Raw genomic sequence first — 19,651 nt, forward strand, 5'->3', positions numbered from 1 at the left:
TGCATGTTTTAATGTCATGTCATTGTATTTTGTCACAGTTATTAGTACTACATCTCCATTAAATACTACATTTGAATATGAAACCACATCGGCAAAACTAACAACACCAGAAGTTACAGAAATTACATCTGGGCCTTTCACTACCACTAAAGGAACAGCTGCAACACCTGAAGAGACAACAGCATTTGAATCCACAACAGCAACAATTATGACAACAAAACCACCAAAAATAGTTACATCGGGACCAACAACATCCTCTACCACAGCTGTTGTTGAAACCACGACCACAGTTCCACATGTTGAAACAACAGGTCAAGGATCCACCACGGTTACATCAAAACCATCTGTGAGTACTGAAATTACATCTGGGCCTTTCACTACCACTAAAGGAACAGCTGCAACACCTGAAGAGACAACAGCATTTGAATCCACAACAGCCACACTTGTGACAACAAAACCACCAAAAATAGTTACATCGGGACCAAAAACATCCTCTACCACAGCTGTTGTTGAAACCACGACCACAGTTCCACATGTTGAAACAACAGGTCAAGGATCCACCACGGTTACATCAAAACCATCTGTGAGTACTGAAATTACATCTGGGCCTTTCACTACCACTAAAGGAACAGCTGCAACACCTGAAGAGACAACAGCATTTGAATCCACAACAGCAACAATTATGACAACAAAACCACCAAAAATAGTTACATCGGGACCAACAACATCCTCTACCACAGCTGTTGTTGAAACCACGACCACAGTTCCACATGTTGAAACAACAGGTCAAGGATCCACCACGGTTACATCAAAACCATCTGTGAGTACTGAAATTACATCTGGGCCTTTCACTACCACTAAAGGAACAGCTGCAACACCTGAAGAGACAACAGCATTTGAATCCACAACAGCAACAATTATGACAACAAAACCACCAAAAATAGTCACATCAGGACCAACAACATCCTCTACAACATCTCCATCAACCTCAGTTGTTGTAACTGGATCATCATTTTCCTCAACTGTAATTACAAATCCTTCTGTTTTAAACACAACTATTTTAACTTCAACATCTACAGGTTCAACTTCTATTGCTCCCATAACAGAGACACTTCCAGGCAGCATGACTGTTTACGCAACAAGTGTAAACCCCAGTGAAACCACAACCACATTGGGACCAACAACATCCTCTACCACAGCTGTTGTTGAAACCACGACCACAGTTCCACATGTTGAAACAACAGGTCAAGGATCCACCACGGTTACATCAAAACCATCTGTGAGTACTGAAATTACATCTGGGCCTTTCACTACCACTAAAGGAACAGCTGCAACACCTGAAGAGACAACAGCATTTGAATCCACAACAGCAACAATTATGACAACAAAACCACCAAAAATAGTTACATCGGGACCAACAACATCCTCTACCACAGCTGTTGTTGAAACCACGACCACAGTTCCACATGTTGAAACAACAGGTCAAGGATCCACCACGGTTACATCAAAACCATCTGTGGGTACTGAAATTACATCTGGGCCTTTCACTACCACTAAAGGAACAGCTGCAACACCTGAAGAGACAACAGCATTTGAATCCACAACAGCCACACTTATGACAACAAAACCACCAAAAATAGTTACATCGGGACCAACAACATCCTCTACCACAGCTGTTGTTGAAACCACGACCACAGTTCCACATGTTGAAACAACAGGTCAAGGATCCACCATGGTTACATCAAAACCATCTGTGAGTACTGAAATTACATCTGGGCCTTTCACTACCACTAAAGTAACAGCTGCAACACCTGAAGAGACAACAGCATTTGAATCCACAACAGCAAATATTATGACAACAAAACCACCAAAAATAGTTACATCGGGACCAACAACATCCTCTACCACAGCTGTTGTTGAAACCACGACCACAGTTCCACATGTTGAAACAACAGGTCAAGGATCCACCACGGTTACATCAAAACCATCTGTGAGTACTGAAATTACATCTGGGCCTTTCACTACCACTAAAGGAACAGCTGCAACACCTGAAGAGACAACAGCATTTGAATCCACAACAGCAACAATTATGACAACAAAACCACCAAAAATAGTTACATCGGGACCAACAACATCCTCTACCACAGCTGTTGTTGAAACCACGACCACAGTTCCACATGTTGAAACAACAGGTCAAGGATCCACCACGGTTACATCAAAACCATCTGTGAGTACTGAAATTACATCTGGGCCTTTCACTACCACTAAAGGAACAGCTGCAACACCTGAAGAGACAACAGCATTTGAATTCACAACAGCAACAATTATGACAACAAAACCACCAAAAATAGTTACATCGGGACCAACAACATCCTCTACCACAGCTGTTGTTGAAACCACGACCACAGTTCCACATGTTGAAACAACAGGTCAAGGATCCACCACGGTTACATCAAAACCATCTGTGAGTACTGAAATTACATCTGGGCCTTTCACTACCACTAAAGGAACAGCTGCAACACCTGAAGAGACAACAGCATTTGAATCCACAACAGCAACAATTATGACAACAAAACCACCAAAAATAGTTACATCGGGACCAATAACATCCTCTACCACAGCTGTTGTTGAAACCACGACCACAGTTCCACATGTTGAGACAACAGGTCAAGGATCCACCACGGTTACATCAAAACCATCTGTGAGTACTGAAATTACATCTGGGCCTTTCACTACCACTAAAGGAACAGCTGCAACACCTGAAGAGACAACAGCATTTGAATCCACAACAGCAACAATTATGACAACAAAACCACCAAAAATAGTTACATCGGGACCAACAACATCCTCTACCACAGCTGTTGTTGAAACCACGACCACAGTTCCACATGTTGAGACAACAGGTCAAGGATCCACCACGGTTACATCAAAACCATCTGTGAGTACTGAAATTACATCTGGGCCTTTCACTACCACTAAAGGAACAGCTGCAACACCTGAAGAGACAACAGCATTTGAATCCACATCAGCAACAATTATGACAACAAAACCACCAAAAATAGTTACATCAGGACCAACAACATCCTCTACAACATCTCCATCAACCTCAGTTGTTGTAACTGGATCATCATTTTCCTCAACTGTAATTACAAATCCTTCTGTTTTAAACACAACTATTTTAACTTCAACATCTACAGGTTCAACTTCTATTGCTCCAATAACAGAGACACTTCCAGGCAGCACGACTGTTTACGCAACAAGTGTAAACCCCAGTGAAACCACAACCACATTGGGACCAACAACATCCTCTACCACAGCTGTTGTTGAAACCACGACCACAGTTCCACATGTTGAAACAACAGGTCAAGGATCCACCACGGTTACGTCAAAACCATCTGTGAGTACTGAAATTACATCTGGGCCTTTCACTACCACTAAAGGAACAGCTGCAACACCTGAAGAGACAACAGCATTTGAATCCACAACAGCAACAATTATGACAACAAAACCACCAAAAATAGTTACATCGGGACCAACAACATCCTCTACCACAGCTGTTGTTGAAACCACGACCACAGTTCCACATGTTGAAACAACAGGTCAAGGATCCACCACGGTTACATCAAAACCATCTGTGAGTACTGAAATTACATCTGGGCCTTTCACTACCACTAAAGGAACAGCTGCAACACCTGAAGAGACAACAGCATTTGAATCCACAACAGCAACAATTATGACAACAAAACCACCAAAAATAGTTACATCGGGACCAACAACATCCTCTACCACAGCTGTTGTTGAAACCACGACCACAGTTCCACATGTTGAGACAACAGGTCAAGGATCCACCACGGTTACATCAAAACCATCTGTGAGTACTGAAATTACATCTGGGCCTTTCACTACCACTAAAGGAACAGCTGCAACACCTGAAGAGACAACAGCATTTGAATCCACAACAGCAACAATTATGACAACAAAACCACCAAAAATAGTTACATCGGGACCAACAACATCCTCTACCACAGCTGTTGTTGAAACCATGACCACAGTTCCACATGTTGAAACAACAGGTCAAGGATCCACCACGGTTACATCAAAACCATCTGTGAGTACTGAAATTACATCTGGGCCTTTCACTACCACTAAAGGAACAGCTGCAACACCTGAAGAGACAACAGCATTTGAATCCACAACAGCAACAATTATGACAACAAAACCACCAAAAATAGTTACATCGGGACCAACAACATCCTCTACCACAGCTGTTGTTGAAACCACGACCACAGTTCCACATGTTGAAACAACAGGTCAAGGATCCACCACAGTTACATCAAAACCATCTGTGAGTACTGAAATTACATCTGGGCCTTTCACTACCACTAAAGGAACAGCTGCAACACCTGAAGAGACAACAGCATTTGAATCCACAACAGCAACAATTATGACAACAAAACCACCAAAAATAGTTACATCGGGACCAACAACATCCTCTACCACAGCTGTTGTTGAAACCACGACCACAGTTCCACATGTTGAAACAACAGGTCAAGGATCCACCACGGTTACATCAAAACCATCTGTGAGTACTGAAATTACATCTGGGCCTTTCACTACCACTAAAGGAACAGCTGCAACACCTGAAGAGACAACAGCATTTGAATCCACAACAGCAACAATTATGACAACAAAACCACCAAAAATAGTTACATCGGGACCAACAACATCCTCTACCACAGCTGTTGTTGAAACCACGACCACAGTTCCACATGTTGAAACAACAGGTCAAGGATCCACCACGGTTACATCAAAACCATCTGTGAGTACTGAAATTACATCTGGGCCTTTCACTACCACTAAAGGAACAGCTGCAACACCTGAAGAGACAACAGCATTTGAATCCACAACAGCAACAATTATGACAACAAAACCACCAAAAATAGTTACATCGGGACCAACAACATCCTCTACCACAGCTGTTGTTGAAACCATGACCACAGTTCCACATGTTGAAACAACAGGTCAAGGATCCACCACGGTTACATCAAAACCATCTGTGAGTACTGAAATTACATCTGGGCCTTTCACTACCACTAAAGGAACAGCTGCAACACCTGAAGAGACAACAGCATTTGAATCCACAACAGCAACAATTATGACAACAAAACCACCAAAAATAGTTACATCGGGACCAACAACATCCTCTACCACAGCTGTTGTTGAAACCACGACCACAGTTCCACATGTTGAAACAACAGGTCAAGGATCCACCACGGTTACATCAAAACCATCTGTGAGTACTGAAATTACATCTGGGCCTTTCACTACCACTAAAGGAACAGCTGCAACACCTGAAGAGACAACAGCATTTGAATCCACAACAGCAACAATTATGACAACAAAACCACCAAAAATAGTTACATCGGGACCAACAACATCCTCTACCACAGCTGTTGTTGAAACCATGACCACAGTTCCACATGTTGAAACAACAGGTCAAGGATCCACCACGGTTACATCAAAACCATCTGTGAGTACTGAAATTACATCTGGGCCTTTCACTACCACTAAAGGAACAGCTGCAACACCTGAAGAGACAACAGCATTTGAATCCACAACAGCAACAATTATGACAACAAAACCACCAAAAATAGTTACATCGGGACCAACAACATCCTCTACCACAGCTGTTGTTGAAACCACGACCACAGTTCCACATGTTGAGACAACAGGTCAAGGATCCACCACGGTTACATCAAAACCATCTGTGAGTACTGAAATTACATCTGGGCCTTTCACTACCACTAAAGGAACAGCTGCAACACCTGAAGAGACAACAGCATTTGAATCCACATCAGCAACAATTATGACAACAAAACCACCAAAAATAGTTACATCAGGACCAACAACATCCTCTACAACATCTCCATCAACCTCAGTTGTTGTAACTGGATCATCATTTTCCTCAACTGTAATTACAAATCCTTCTGTTTTAAACACAACTATTTTAACTTCAACATCTACAGGTTCAACTTCTATTGCTCCCATAACAGAGACACTTCCAGGCAGCACGACTGTTTACGCAACAAGTGTAAACCCCAGTGAAACCACAACCACATTGGGACCAACAACATCCTCTACCACAGCTGTTGTTGAAACCACGACCACAGTTCCACATGTTGAAACAACAGGTCAAGGATCCACCACGGTTACGTCAAAACCATCTGTGAGTACTGAAATTACATCTGGGCCTTTCACTACCACTAAAGGAACAGCTGCAACACCTGAAGAGACAACAGCATTTGAATCCACAACAGCAACAATTATGACAACAAAACCACCAAAAATAGTTACATCGGGACCAACAACATCCTCTACCACAGCTGTTGTTGAAACCACGACCACAGTTCCACATGTTGAAACAACAGGTCAAGGATCCACCACGGTTACATCAAAACCATCTGTGAGTACTGAAATTACATCTGGGCCTTTCACTACCACTAAAGGAACAGCTGCAACACCTGAAGAGACAACAGCATTTGAATCCACAACAGCAACAATTATGACAACAAAACCACCAAAAATAGTTACATCGGGACCAACAACATCCTCTACCACAGCTGTTGTTGAAACCACGACCACAGTTCCACATGTTGAAACAACAGGTCAAGGATCCACCACGGTTACATCAAAACCATCTGTGAGTACTGAAATTACATCTGGGCCTTTCACTACCACTAAAGGAACAGCTGCAACACCTGAAGAGACAACAGCATTTGAATCCACAACAGCAACAATTATGACAACAAAACCACCAAAAATAGTTACATCGGGACCAACAACATCCTCTACCACAGCTGTTGTTGAAACCATGACCACAGTTCCACATGTTGAAACAACAGGTCAAGGATCCACCACGGTTACATCAAAACCATCTGTGAGTACTGAAATTACATCTGGGCCTTTCACTACCACTAAAGGAACAGCTGCAACACCTGAAGAGACAACAGCATTTGAATCCACAACAGCAACAATTATGACAACAAAACCACCAAAAATAGTTACATCGGGACCAACAACATCCTCTACCACAGCTGTTGTTGAAACCACGACCACAGTTCCACATGTTGAAACAACAGGTCAAGGATCCACCACGGTTACATCAAAACCATCTGTGAGTACTGAAATTACATCTGGGCCTTTCACTACCACTAAAGGAACAGCTGCAACACCTGAAGAGACAACAGCATTTGAATCCACAACAGCAACAATTATGACAACAAAACCACCAAAAATAGTTACATCGGGACCAACAACATCCTCTACCACAGCTGTTGTTGAAACCACGACCACAGTTCCACATGTTGAAACAACAGGTCAAGGATCCACCACGGTTACATCAAAACCATCTGTGAGTACTGAAATTACATCTGGGCCTTTCACTACCACTAAAGGAACAGCTGCAACACCTGAAGAGACAACAGCATTTGAATCCACAACAGCAACAATTATGACAACAAAACCACCAAAAATAGTTACATCGGGACCAACAACATCCTCTACCACAGCTGTTGTTGAAACCACGACCACAGTTCCACATGTTGAAACAACAGGTCAAGGATCCACCACGGTTACATCAAAACCATCTGTGAGTACTGAAATTACATCTGGGCCTTTCACTACCACTAAAGGAACAGCTGCAACACCTGAAGAGACAACAGCATTTGAATCCACAACAGCAACAATTATGACAACAAAACCACCAAAAATAGTTACATCGGGACCAACAACATCCTCTACCACAGCTGTTGTTGAAACCATGACCACAGTTCCACATGTTGAAACAACAGGTCAAGGATCCACCACGGTTACATCAAAACCATCTGTGAGTACTGAAATTACATCTGGGCCTTTCACTACCACTAAAGGAACAGCTGCAACACCTGAAGAGACAACAGCATTGAATCCACAACAGCAACAATTATGACAACAAAACCACCAAAAATAGTTACATCGGGACCAACAACATCCTCTACCACAGCTGTTGTTGAAACCACGACCACAGTTCCACATGTTGAAACAACAGGTCAAGGATCCACCACGGTTACATCAAAACCATCTGTGAGTACTGAAATTACATCTGGGCCTTTCACTACCACTAAAGGAACAGCTGCAACACCTGAAGAGACAACAGCATTTGAATCCACAACAGCAACAATTATGACAACAAAACCACCAAAAATAGTTACATCGGGACCAACAACATCCTCTACCACAGTTGTTGTTGAAACCACGACCACAGTTCCACATGTTGAAACAACAGGTCAAGGATCCACCACAGTTACATCAAAACCATCTGTGAGTACTGAAATTACATCTGGGCCTTTCACTACCACTAAAGGAACAGCTGCAACACCTGAAGAGACAACAGCATTTGAATCCACAACAGCAACAATTATGACAACAAAACCACCAAAAATAGTTACATCGGGACCAACAACATCCTCTACCACAGCTGTTGTTGAAAGCATGACCACAGTTCCACATGTTGAAACAACAGGTCAAGGATCCACCACGGTTACATCAAAACCATCTGTGAGTACTGAAATTACATCTGGGCCTTTCACTACCACTAAAGGAACAGCTGCAACACCTGAAGAGACAACAGCATTTGAATCCACAACAGCAACAATTATGACAACAAAACCACCAAAAATAGTTACATCGGGACCAACAACATCCTCTACCACAGCTGTTGTTGAAACCACGACCACAGTTCCACATGTTGAAACAACAGGTCAAGGATCCACCACGGTTACATCAAAACCATCTGTGAGTACTGAAATTACATCTGGGCCTTTCACTACCACTAAAGGAACAGCTGCAACACCTGAAGAGACAACAGCATTTGAATCCACAACAGCAACAATTATGACAACAAAACCACCAAAAATAGTTACATCGGGACCAACAACATCCTCTACCACAGCTGTTGTTGAAACCACGACCACAGTTCCACATGTTGAGACAACAGGTCAAGGATCCACCACGGTTACATCAAAACCATCTGTGAGTACTGAAATTACATCTGGGCCTTTCACTACCACTAAAGGAACAGCTGCAACACCTGAAGAGACAACAGCATTTGAATCCACAACAGCAACAATTATGACAACAAAACCACCAAAAATAGTTACATCGGGACCAACAACATCCTCTACCACAGCTGTTGTTGAAACCACGACCACAGTTCCACATGTTGAAACAACAGGTCAAGGATCCACCACGGTTACATCAAAACCATCTGTGAGTACTGAAATTACATCTGGGCCTTTCACTACCACTAAAGGAACAGCTGCAACACCTGAAGAGACAACAGCATTTGAATCCACAACAGCAACAATTATGACAACAAAACCACCAAAAATAGTTACATCGGGACCAACAACATCCTCTACCACAGCTGTTGTTGAAACCACGACCACAGTTCCACATGTTGAGACAACAGGTCAAGGATCCACCACGGTTACATCAAAACCATCTGTGAGTACTGAAATTACATCTGGGCCTTTCACTACCACTAAAGGAACAGCTGCAACACCTGAAGAGACAACAGCATTTGAATCCACAACAGCAACAATTATGACAACAAAACCATCAAAAATAGTTACATCGGGACCAACAACATCCTCTACCACAGCTGTTGTTGAAACCACGACCACAGTTCCACATGTTGAAACAACAGGTCAAGGATCCACCACGGTTACATCAAAACCATCTGTGAGTACTGAAATTACATCTGGGCCTTTCACTACCACTAAAGGAACAGCTGCAACACCTGAAGAGACAACAGCATTTGAATCCACAACAGCAACAATTATGACAACAAAACCACCAAAAATAGTTACATCGGGACCAACAACATCCTCTCCCACAGCTGTTGTTGAAACCACGACCACAGTTCCACATGTTGAAACAACAGGTCAAGGATCCACCACGGTTACATCAAAACCATCTGTGAGTACTGAAATTACATCTGGGCCTTTCACTACCACTAAAGGAACAGCTGCAACACCTGAAGAGACAACAGCATTTGAATCCACAACAGCAACAATTATGACAACAAAACCACCAAAAATAGTTACATCGGGACCAACAACATCCTCTACCACAGCTGTTGTTGAAACCACGACCACAGTTCCACATGTTGAGACAACAGGTCAAGGATCCACCACGGTTACATCAAAACCATCTGTGAGTACTGAAATTACATCTGGGCCTTTCACTACCACTAAAGGAACAGCTGCAACACCTGAAGAGACAACAGCATTTGAATCCACAACAGCAACAATTATGACAACAAAACCACCAAAAATAGTTACATCGGGACCAACAACATCCTCTACCACAGCTGTTGTTGAAACCACGACCACAGTTCCACATGTTGAGACAACAGGTCAAGGATCCACCACGGTTACATCAAAACCATCTGTGAGTACTGAAATTACATCTGGGCCTTTCACTACCACTAAAGGAACAGCTGCAACACCTGAAGAGACAACAGCATTTGAATCCACATCAGCAACAATTATGACAACAAAACCACCAAAAATAGTTACATCAGGACCAACAACATCCTCTACAACATCTCCATCAACCTCAGTTGTTGTAACTGGATCATCATTTTCCTCAACTGTAATTACAAATCCTTCTGTTTTAAACACAACTATTTTAACTTCAACATCTACAGGTTCAACTTCTATTGCTCCCATAACAGAGACACTTCCAGGCAGCACGACTGTTTACGCAACAAGTGTAAACCCCAGTGAAACCACAACCACATTGGGACCAACAACATCCTCTACCACAGCTGTTGTTGAAACCACGACCACAGTTCCACATGTTGAAACAACAGGTCAAGGATCCACCACGGTTACATCAAAACCATCTGTGAGTACTGAAATTACATCTGGGCCTTTCACTACCACTAAAGGAACAGCTGCAACACCTGAAGAGACAACAGCATTTGAATCCACAACAGCAACAATTATGACAACAAAACCACCAAAAATAGTTACATCGGGACCAACAACATCCTCTACCACAGCTGTTGTTGAAACCACGACCACAGTTCCACATGTTGAAACAACAGGTCAAGGATCCACCACGGTTACATCAAAACCATCTGTGAGTACTGAAATTACATCTGGGCCTTTCACTACCACTAAAGGAACAGCTGCAACACCTGAAGAGACAACAGCATTTGAATCCACAACAGCAACAATTATGACAACAAAACCATCAAAAATAGTTACATCGGGACCAACAACATCCTCTACCACAGCTGTTGTTGAAACCACGACCACAGTTCCACATGTTGAGACAACAGGTCAAGGATCCACCACGGTTACATCAAAACCATCTGTGAGTACTGAAATTACATCTGGGCCTTTCACTACCACTAAAGGAACAGCTGCAACACCTGAAGAGACAACAGCATTTGAATCCACAACAGCAACAATTATGACAACAAAACCACCAAAAATAGTTACATCGGGACCAACAACATCCTCTACCACAGCTGTTGTTGAAACCATGACCACAGTTCCACATGTTGAAACAACAGGTCAAGGATCCACCACGGTTACATCAAAACCATCTGTGAGTACTGAAATTACATCTGGGCCTTTCACTACCACTAAAGGAACAGCTGCAACACCTGAAGAGACAACAGCATTTGAATCCACAACAGCAACAATTATGACAACAAAACCACCAAAAATAGTTACATCGGGACCAACAACATCCTCTACCACAGCTGTTGTTGAAACCACGACCACAGTTCCACATGTTGAAACAACAGGTCAAGGATCCACCACGGTTACATCAAAACCATCTGTGAGTACTGAAATTACATCTGGGCCTTTCACTACCACTAAAGGAACAGCTGCAACACCTGAAGAGACAACAGCATTTGAATCCACAACAGCAACAATTATGACAACAAAACCACCAAAAATAGTTACATCGGGACCAACAACATCCTCTACCACAGCTGTTGTTGAAACCACGACCACAGTTCCACATGTTGAAACAACAGGTCAAGGATCCACCACGGTTACATCAAAACCATCTGTGAGTACTGAAATTACATCTGGGCCTTTCACTACCACTAAAGGAACAGCTGCAACACCTGAAGAGACAACAGCATTTGAATCCACAACAGCAACAATTATGACAACAAAACCACCAAAAATAGTTACATCGGGACCAACAACATCCTCTACCACAGCTGTTGTTGAAACCACGACCACAGTTCCACATGTTGAAACAACAGGTCAAGGATCCACCACGGTTACATCAAAACCATCTGTGAGTACTGAAATTACATCTGGGCCTTTCACTACCACTAAAGGAACAGCTGCAACACCTGAAGAGACAACAGCATTTGAATCCACAACAGCAACAATTATGACAACAAAACCACCAAAAATAGTTACATCGGGACCAACAACATCCTCTACCACAGCTGTTGTTGAAACCACGACCACAGTTCCACATGTTGAAACAACAGGTCAAGGATCCACCACGGTTACATCAAAACCATCTGTGAGTACTGAAATTACATCTGGGCCTTTCACTACCACTAAAGGAACAGCTGCAACACCTGAAGAGACAACAGCATTTGAATCCACAACAGCAACAATTATGACAACAAAACCACCAAAAATAGTTACATCGGGACCAACAACATCCTCTACCACAGCTGTTGTTGAAACCATGACCACAGTTCCACATGTTGAAACAACAGGTCAAGGATCCACCACGGTTACATCAAAACCATCTGTGAGTACTGAAATTACATCTGGGCCTTTCACTACCACTAAAGGAACAGCTGCAACACCTGAAGAGACAACAGCATTTGAATCCACAACAGCAACAATTATGACAACAAAACCACCAAAAATAGTTACATCGGGACCAACAACATCCTCTACCACAGCTGTTGTTGAAACCACGACCACAGTTCCACATGTTGAAACAACAGGTCAAGGATCCACCACGGTTACATCAAAACCATCTGTGAGTACTGAAATTACATCTGGGCCTTTCACTACCACTAAAGGAACAGCTGCAACACCTGAAGAGACAACAGCATTTGAATCCACAACAGCAACAATTATGACAACAAAACCACCAAAAATAGTTACATCGGGACCAACAACATCCTCTACCACAGCTGTTGTTGAAACCACGACCACAGTTCCACATGTTGAAACAACAGGTCAAGGATCCACCACGGTTACATCAAAACCATCTGTGAGTACTGAAATTACATCTGGGCCTTTCACTACCACTAAAGGAACAGCTGCAACACCTGAAGAGACAACAGCATTTGAATCCACAACAGCAACAATTATGACAACAAAACCACCAAAAATAGTTACATCGGGACCAACAACATCCTCTACCACAGCTGTTGTTGAAACCATGACCACAGTTCCACATGTTGAAACAACAGGTCAAGGATCCACCACGGTTACATCAAAACCATCTGTGAGTACTGAAATTACATCTGGGCCTTTCACTACCACTAAAGGAACAGCTGCAACACCTGAAGAGACAACAGCATTTGAATCCACAACAGCAACAATTATGACAACAAAACCACCAAAAATAGTTACATCGGGACCAACAACATCCTCTACCACAGCTGTTGTTGAAACCACGACCACAGTTCCACATGTTGAAACAACAGGTCAAGGATCCACCACGGTTACATCAAAACCATCTGTGAGTACTGAAATTACATCTGGGCCTTTCACTACCACTAAAGGAACAGCTGCAACACCTGAAGAGACAACAGCATTTGAATCCACAACAGCAACAATTATGACAACAAAACCACCAAAAGTAGTTACATCGGGACCAACAACATCCTCTACCACAGCTGTTGTTGAAACCACGACCACAGTTCCACATGTTGAAACAACAGGTCAAGGATCCACCACAGTTACATCAAAACCATCTGTGAGTACTGAAATTACATCTGGGCCTTTCACTACCACTAAAGGAACAGCTGCAACACCTGAAGAGACAACAGCATTTGAATCCACAACAGCAACAATTATGACAACAAAACCACCAAAAATAGTTACATCGGGACCAACAACATCCTCTACCACAGCTGTTGTTGAAACCATGACCACAGTTCCACATGTTGAAACAACAGGTCAAGGATCCACCACGGTTACATCAAAACCATCTGTGAGTACTGAAATTACATCTGGGCCTTTCACTACCACTAAAGGAACAGCTGCAACACCTGAAGAGACAACAGCATTTGAATCCACAACAGCAACAATTATGACAACAAAACCACCAAAAATAGTTACATCGGGACCAACAACATCCTCTACCACAGCTGTTGTTGAATCCACGACCACAGTTCCACATGTTGAAACAACAGGTCAAGGATCCACCACGGTTACATCAAAACCATCTGTGAGTACTGAAATTACATCTGGGCCTTTCACTACCACTAAAGGAACAGCTGCAACACCTGAAGAGACAACAGCATTTGAATCCACAACAGCAACAATTATGACAACAAAACCACCAAAAATAGTTACATCGGGACCAACAACATCCTCTACCACAGCTGTTGTTGAAACCACGACCACAGTTCCACATGTTGAGACAACAGGTCAAGGATCCACCACGGTTACATCAAAACCATCTGTGAGTACTGAAATTACATCTGGGCCTTTCACTACCACTAAAGGAACAGCTGCAACAACTGAAGAGACAACAGCATTTGAATCCACAACAGCAACAATTATGACAACAAAACCACCAAAAATAGTTACATCGGGACCAACAACATCCTCTACCACAGCTGTTGTTGAAACCACGACCACAGTTCCACATGTTGAGACAACAGGTCAAGGATCCACCACGGTTACATCAAAACCATCTGTGAGTACTGAAATTACATCTGGGCCTTTCACTACCACTAAAGGAACAGCTGCAACACCTGAAGAGACAACAGCATTTGAATCCACAACAGCCACACGTGTGACAACAAAACCACCAAAAATAGTTACATCGGGACCAACAACATCCTCTACCACAGCTGTTGTTGAAACCACGACCACAGTTCCACATGTTGAAACAACAGGTCAAGGATCCACCACGGTTACATCAAAACCATCTGTGAGTACTGAAATTACATCTGGGCCTTTCACTACCACTAAAGGAACAGCTGCAACAACTGAAGAGACAACAGCATTTGAATCCACAACAATTATGACAACAAAACCACCAAAAATAGTTACATCGGGACCAACAACATCCTCTACCACAGCTGTTGTTGAAACCACGACCACAGTTCCACATGTTGAAACGACAGGTCAAGGATCCACCACGGTTACATCAAAACCATCTGTGAGTACTGAAATTACATCTGGGCCTTTCACTACCACTAAAGGAACAGCTGCAACACCTGAAGAGACAACAGCATTTGAATCCACAACAGCAACAATTATGACAACAAAACCACCAAAAATAGTTACATCGGGACCAACAACATCCTCTACCACAGCTGTTGTTGAAACCACGACCACAGTTCCACATGTTGAAACAACAGGTCAAGGATCCACCACGGTTACATCAAAACCATCTGTGAGTACTGAAATTACATCTGGGCCTTTCACTACCACTAAAGGAACAGCTGCAACACCTGAAGAGACAACAGCATTTGAATCCACAACAGCAACAATTATGACAACAAAACCACCAAAAATAGTTACATCGGGACCAACAACATCCTCTACCACAGCTGTTGTTGAAACCACGACCACAGTTCCACATGTTGAAACAACAGGTCAAGGATCCACCACGGTTACATCAAAACCATCTGTGAGTACTGAAATTACATCTGGGCCTTTCACTACCACTAAAGGAACAGCTGCAACACCTGAAGAGACAACAGCATTTGAATCCACAACAGCAACAATTATGACAACAAAACCACCAAAAATAGTTACATCGGGACCAACAACATCCTCTACCACAGCTGTTGTTGAAACCACGACCACAGTTCCACATGTTGAAACAACAGGTCAAGGATCCACCACGGTTACATCAAAACCATCTGTGAGTACTGAAATTACATCTGGGCCTTTCACTACCACTAAAGGAACAGCTGCAACACCTGAAGAGACAACAGCATTTGAATCCACAACAGCAGCAATTATGACAACAAAACCACCAAAAATAGTTACATCGGGACCAACAACATCCTCTACCACAGCTGTTGTTGAAACCACGACCACAGTTCCACATGTTGAAACAACAGGTCAAGGATCCACCACGGTTACATCAAAACCATCTGTGAGTACTGAAATTACATCTGGGCCTTTCACTACCACTAAAGGAACAGCTGCAACACCTGAAGAGACAACAGCATTTGAATCCACAACAGCAACAATTATGACAACAAAACCACCAAAAATAGTTACATTGGGACCAACAACATCCTCTACCACAGCTGTTGTTGAAACCACGACCACAGTTCCACATGTTGAAACAACAGGTCAAGGATCCACCACGGTTACATCAAAACCATCTGTGAGTACTGAAATTACATCTGGGCCTTTCACTACCACTAAAGGAACAGCTGCAACACCTGAAGAGACAACAGCATTTGAATCCACAACAGCAACAATTATGACAACAAAACCACCAAAAATAGTTACATCGGGACCAACAACATCCTCTACCACAGCTGTTGTTGAAACCACGACCACAGTTCCACATGTTGAGACAACAGGTCAAGGATCCACCACGGTTACATCAAAACCATCTGTGAGTACTGAAATTACATCTGGGCCTTTCACTACCACTAAAGGAACAGCTGCAACACCTGAAGAGACAACAGCATTTGAATCCACAACAGCCACACGTGTGACAACAAAACCACCAAAAATAGTTACATCGGGACCAACAACATCCTCTACCACAGCTGTTGTTGAAACCACGACCACAGTTCCACATGTTGAAACAACAGGTCAAGGATCCACCACGGTTACATCAAAACCATCTGTGAGTACTGAAATTACATCTGGGCCTTTCACTACCACTAAAGGAACAGCTGCAACACCTGAAGAGACAACAGCATTTGAATCCACAACAATTATGACAACAAAACCACCAAAAATAGTTACATCGGGACCAACAACATCCTCTACCACAGCTGTTGTTGAAACCACGACCACAGTTCCACATGTTGAAACAACAGGTCAAGGATCCACCACAGTTACATCAAAACCATCTGTGAGTACTGAAATTACATCTGGGCCTTTCACTACCACTAAAGGAACAGCTGCAACACCTGAAGAGACAACAGCATTTGAATCCACAACAATTATGACAACAAAACCACCAAAAATAGTTACATCGGGACCAACAACATCCTCTACCACAGCTGTTGTTGAAACCACGACCACAGTTCCACATGTTGAAACAACAGGTCAAGGATCCACCACGGTTACATCAAAACCATCTGTGAGTACTGAAATTACATCTGGGCCTTTCACTACCACTAAAGGAACAGCTGCAACACCTGAAGAGACAACAGCATTTGAATCCACAACAGCCACACTTATGACAACAAAACCACCAAAAATAGTTACATCGGGACCAACAACATCCTCTGCCACAGCTGTTGTTGAAACCACGACCACAGTTCCACATGTTGAAACAACAGGTCAAGGATCCACCACGGTTACATCAAAACCATCTGTGAGTACTGAAATTACATCTGGGCCTTTCACTACCACTAAAGGAACAGCTGCAACACCTGAAGAGACAACAGCATTTGAATCCACAACAGCAACAATTATGACAACAAAACCACCAAAAATAGTTACATCGGGACCAACAACATCCTCTACCACAGCTGTTGTTGAAACCACGACCACAGTTCCACATGTTGAAACAACAGGTCAAGGATCCACCACGGTTACATCAAAACCATCTGTGAGTACTGAAATTACATCTGGGCCTTTCACTACCACTAAAGGAACAGCTGCAACACCTGAAGAGACAACAGCATTTGAATCCACAACAGCAACAATTATAACAACAAAACCACCAAAAATAGTTACATCGGGACCAACAACATCCTCTACCACAGCTGTGTTTGAAACCACGACCACAGTTCCACATGTTGAAACAACAGGTCAAGGATCCACCACGGTTACATCAAAACCATCTGTGAGTACTGAAATTACATCTGGGCCTTTCACTACCACTAAAGGAACAGCTGCAACACCCAAAGAGACAACAGCATTTGAATCCACAACAGCCACACTTATGACAACAAAACCACCAAAAATAGTTACATCGGGACCAACAACATCCTCTACCACAGCTGTTGTTGAAACCACGACCACAGTTCCACATGTTGAAACAACAGGTCAAGGATCCACCACGGTTACATCAAAACCATCTGTGAGTACTGAAATTACATCTGGGCCTTTCACTACCACTAAAGGAACAGCTGCAACACCTGAAGAGACAACAGCATTTGAATCCACAACAGCCACAACTATGACAACAAAACCACCAAAAATAGTTACATCGGGACCAACAACATCCTCTACCACAGCTGTTGTTGAAACCACGACCACAGTTCCACATGTTGAAACAACAGGTCAAGGATCCACCACGGTTACATCAAAACCATCTGTGAGTACTGAAATTACATCTGGGCCTTTCACTACCACTAAAGGAACAGCTGCAACACCTGAAGAGACAACAGCATTTGAATCCACAACAGCAACAATTATGACAACAAAACCACCAAAAATAGTTACATCGGGACCAACAACATCCTCTGCCACAGCTGCATCAACCCCAGTTGTCGTAACAGGATCATCGTTTTCTTCAACTGCAATTTCAAATCCTTCTGTTTTAAACACAACTATTTTACCCTCAACATCTAGAGGTACAACTTCTTTTACTCCTACAACAGAGACTCTTCCAGGCAGCACGACTGTTTACGCAACTAGTGTAAGCCCCAGTGTAAGCCCCAGTGTAAGCCCCAGTGTAACCACAACCACAGCTGCTTCTTCATCACCCCTTAATACAACCTCGACACGATGTGTATGCATTGTCAATGGAGCTTCGCATCATGCTGGTAGGTTTCTTTTTCATTTTTGTTATCATTTTATTTTTCTTTAATTCTGAACACATGTTGTTAGGACACCTCTGTTTTTGTTTTAATTTCAAGTTTAGACCCAGTTTGCTTTCCTATAGCAGATTCTCCCAAGCATTCAGGAAAACAGTATACAGTATACTATAGATAATTCTATTTCTGGGGCCAGAGCAGGTGACATTGTAACTTCAGCTGCATGTTACTACTGTCTGGCTGTCTGAATGGTCTCCACAAAAACCAACATGGGTTTCACTTTCTGCACAGTATGTCACTGTATATAGGTCGTTAAGTCCCTCAATGTTGTTTTCATCCATTATCTTACCTCAAATTTAGAGTTTTATATTCTCATCTGAAGTTCTTATTTGAATGCATATTGTTCTAAATCCCAGAGCTTTTCATGAAGAAAAAACATATCAGTCTTTAGTTAGA

At 42.7% G+C, this 19,651-nt stretch overlaps 1 protein-coding gene and 1 long non-coding RNA gene across 2 annotated transcripts in view; one reads left to right on the forward strand and one right to left on the reverse strand.

Moving 5' to 3' along the window:
* LOC146525206 (uncharacterized) overlaps positions 1-19,651 on the reverse strand; it is a 374,600-nt gene that overhangs the window by 122,235 nt on the left and 232,714 nt on the right. The window lies entirely within an intron of this gene.
* Positions 1-19,651, forward strand: part of LOC146525210 (uncharacterized) — a 55,332-nt gene that overhangs the window by 21,461 nt on the left and 14,220 nt on the right. The window contains 2 exon segments of the mRNA XM_085156348.1: positions 39-7,984; positions 7,987-19,204. Coding sequence (XP_085012474.1) covers positions 39-7,984; positions 7,987-19,204 — 19,164 coding nt within the window.

This window comes from Neolamprologus multifasciatus, chromosome 1 (genome assembly GCF_963576455.1).
Source record: "Neolamprologus multifasciatus chromosome 1, fNeoMul1.2, whole genome shotgun sequence".
NCBI classification, from domain to species: domain Eukaryota; kingdom Metazoa; phylum Chordata; class Actinopteri; order Cichliformes; family Cichlidae; genus Neolamprologus; species Neolamprologus multifasciatus.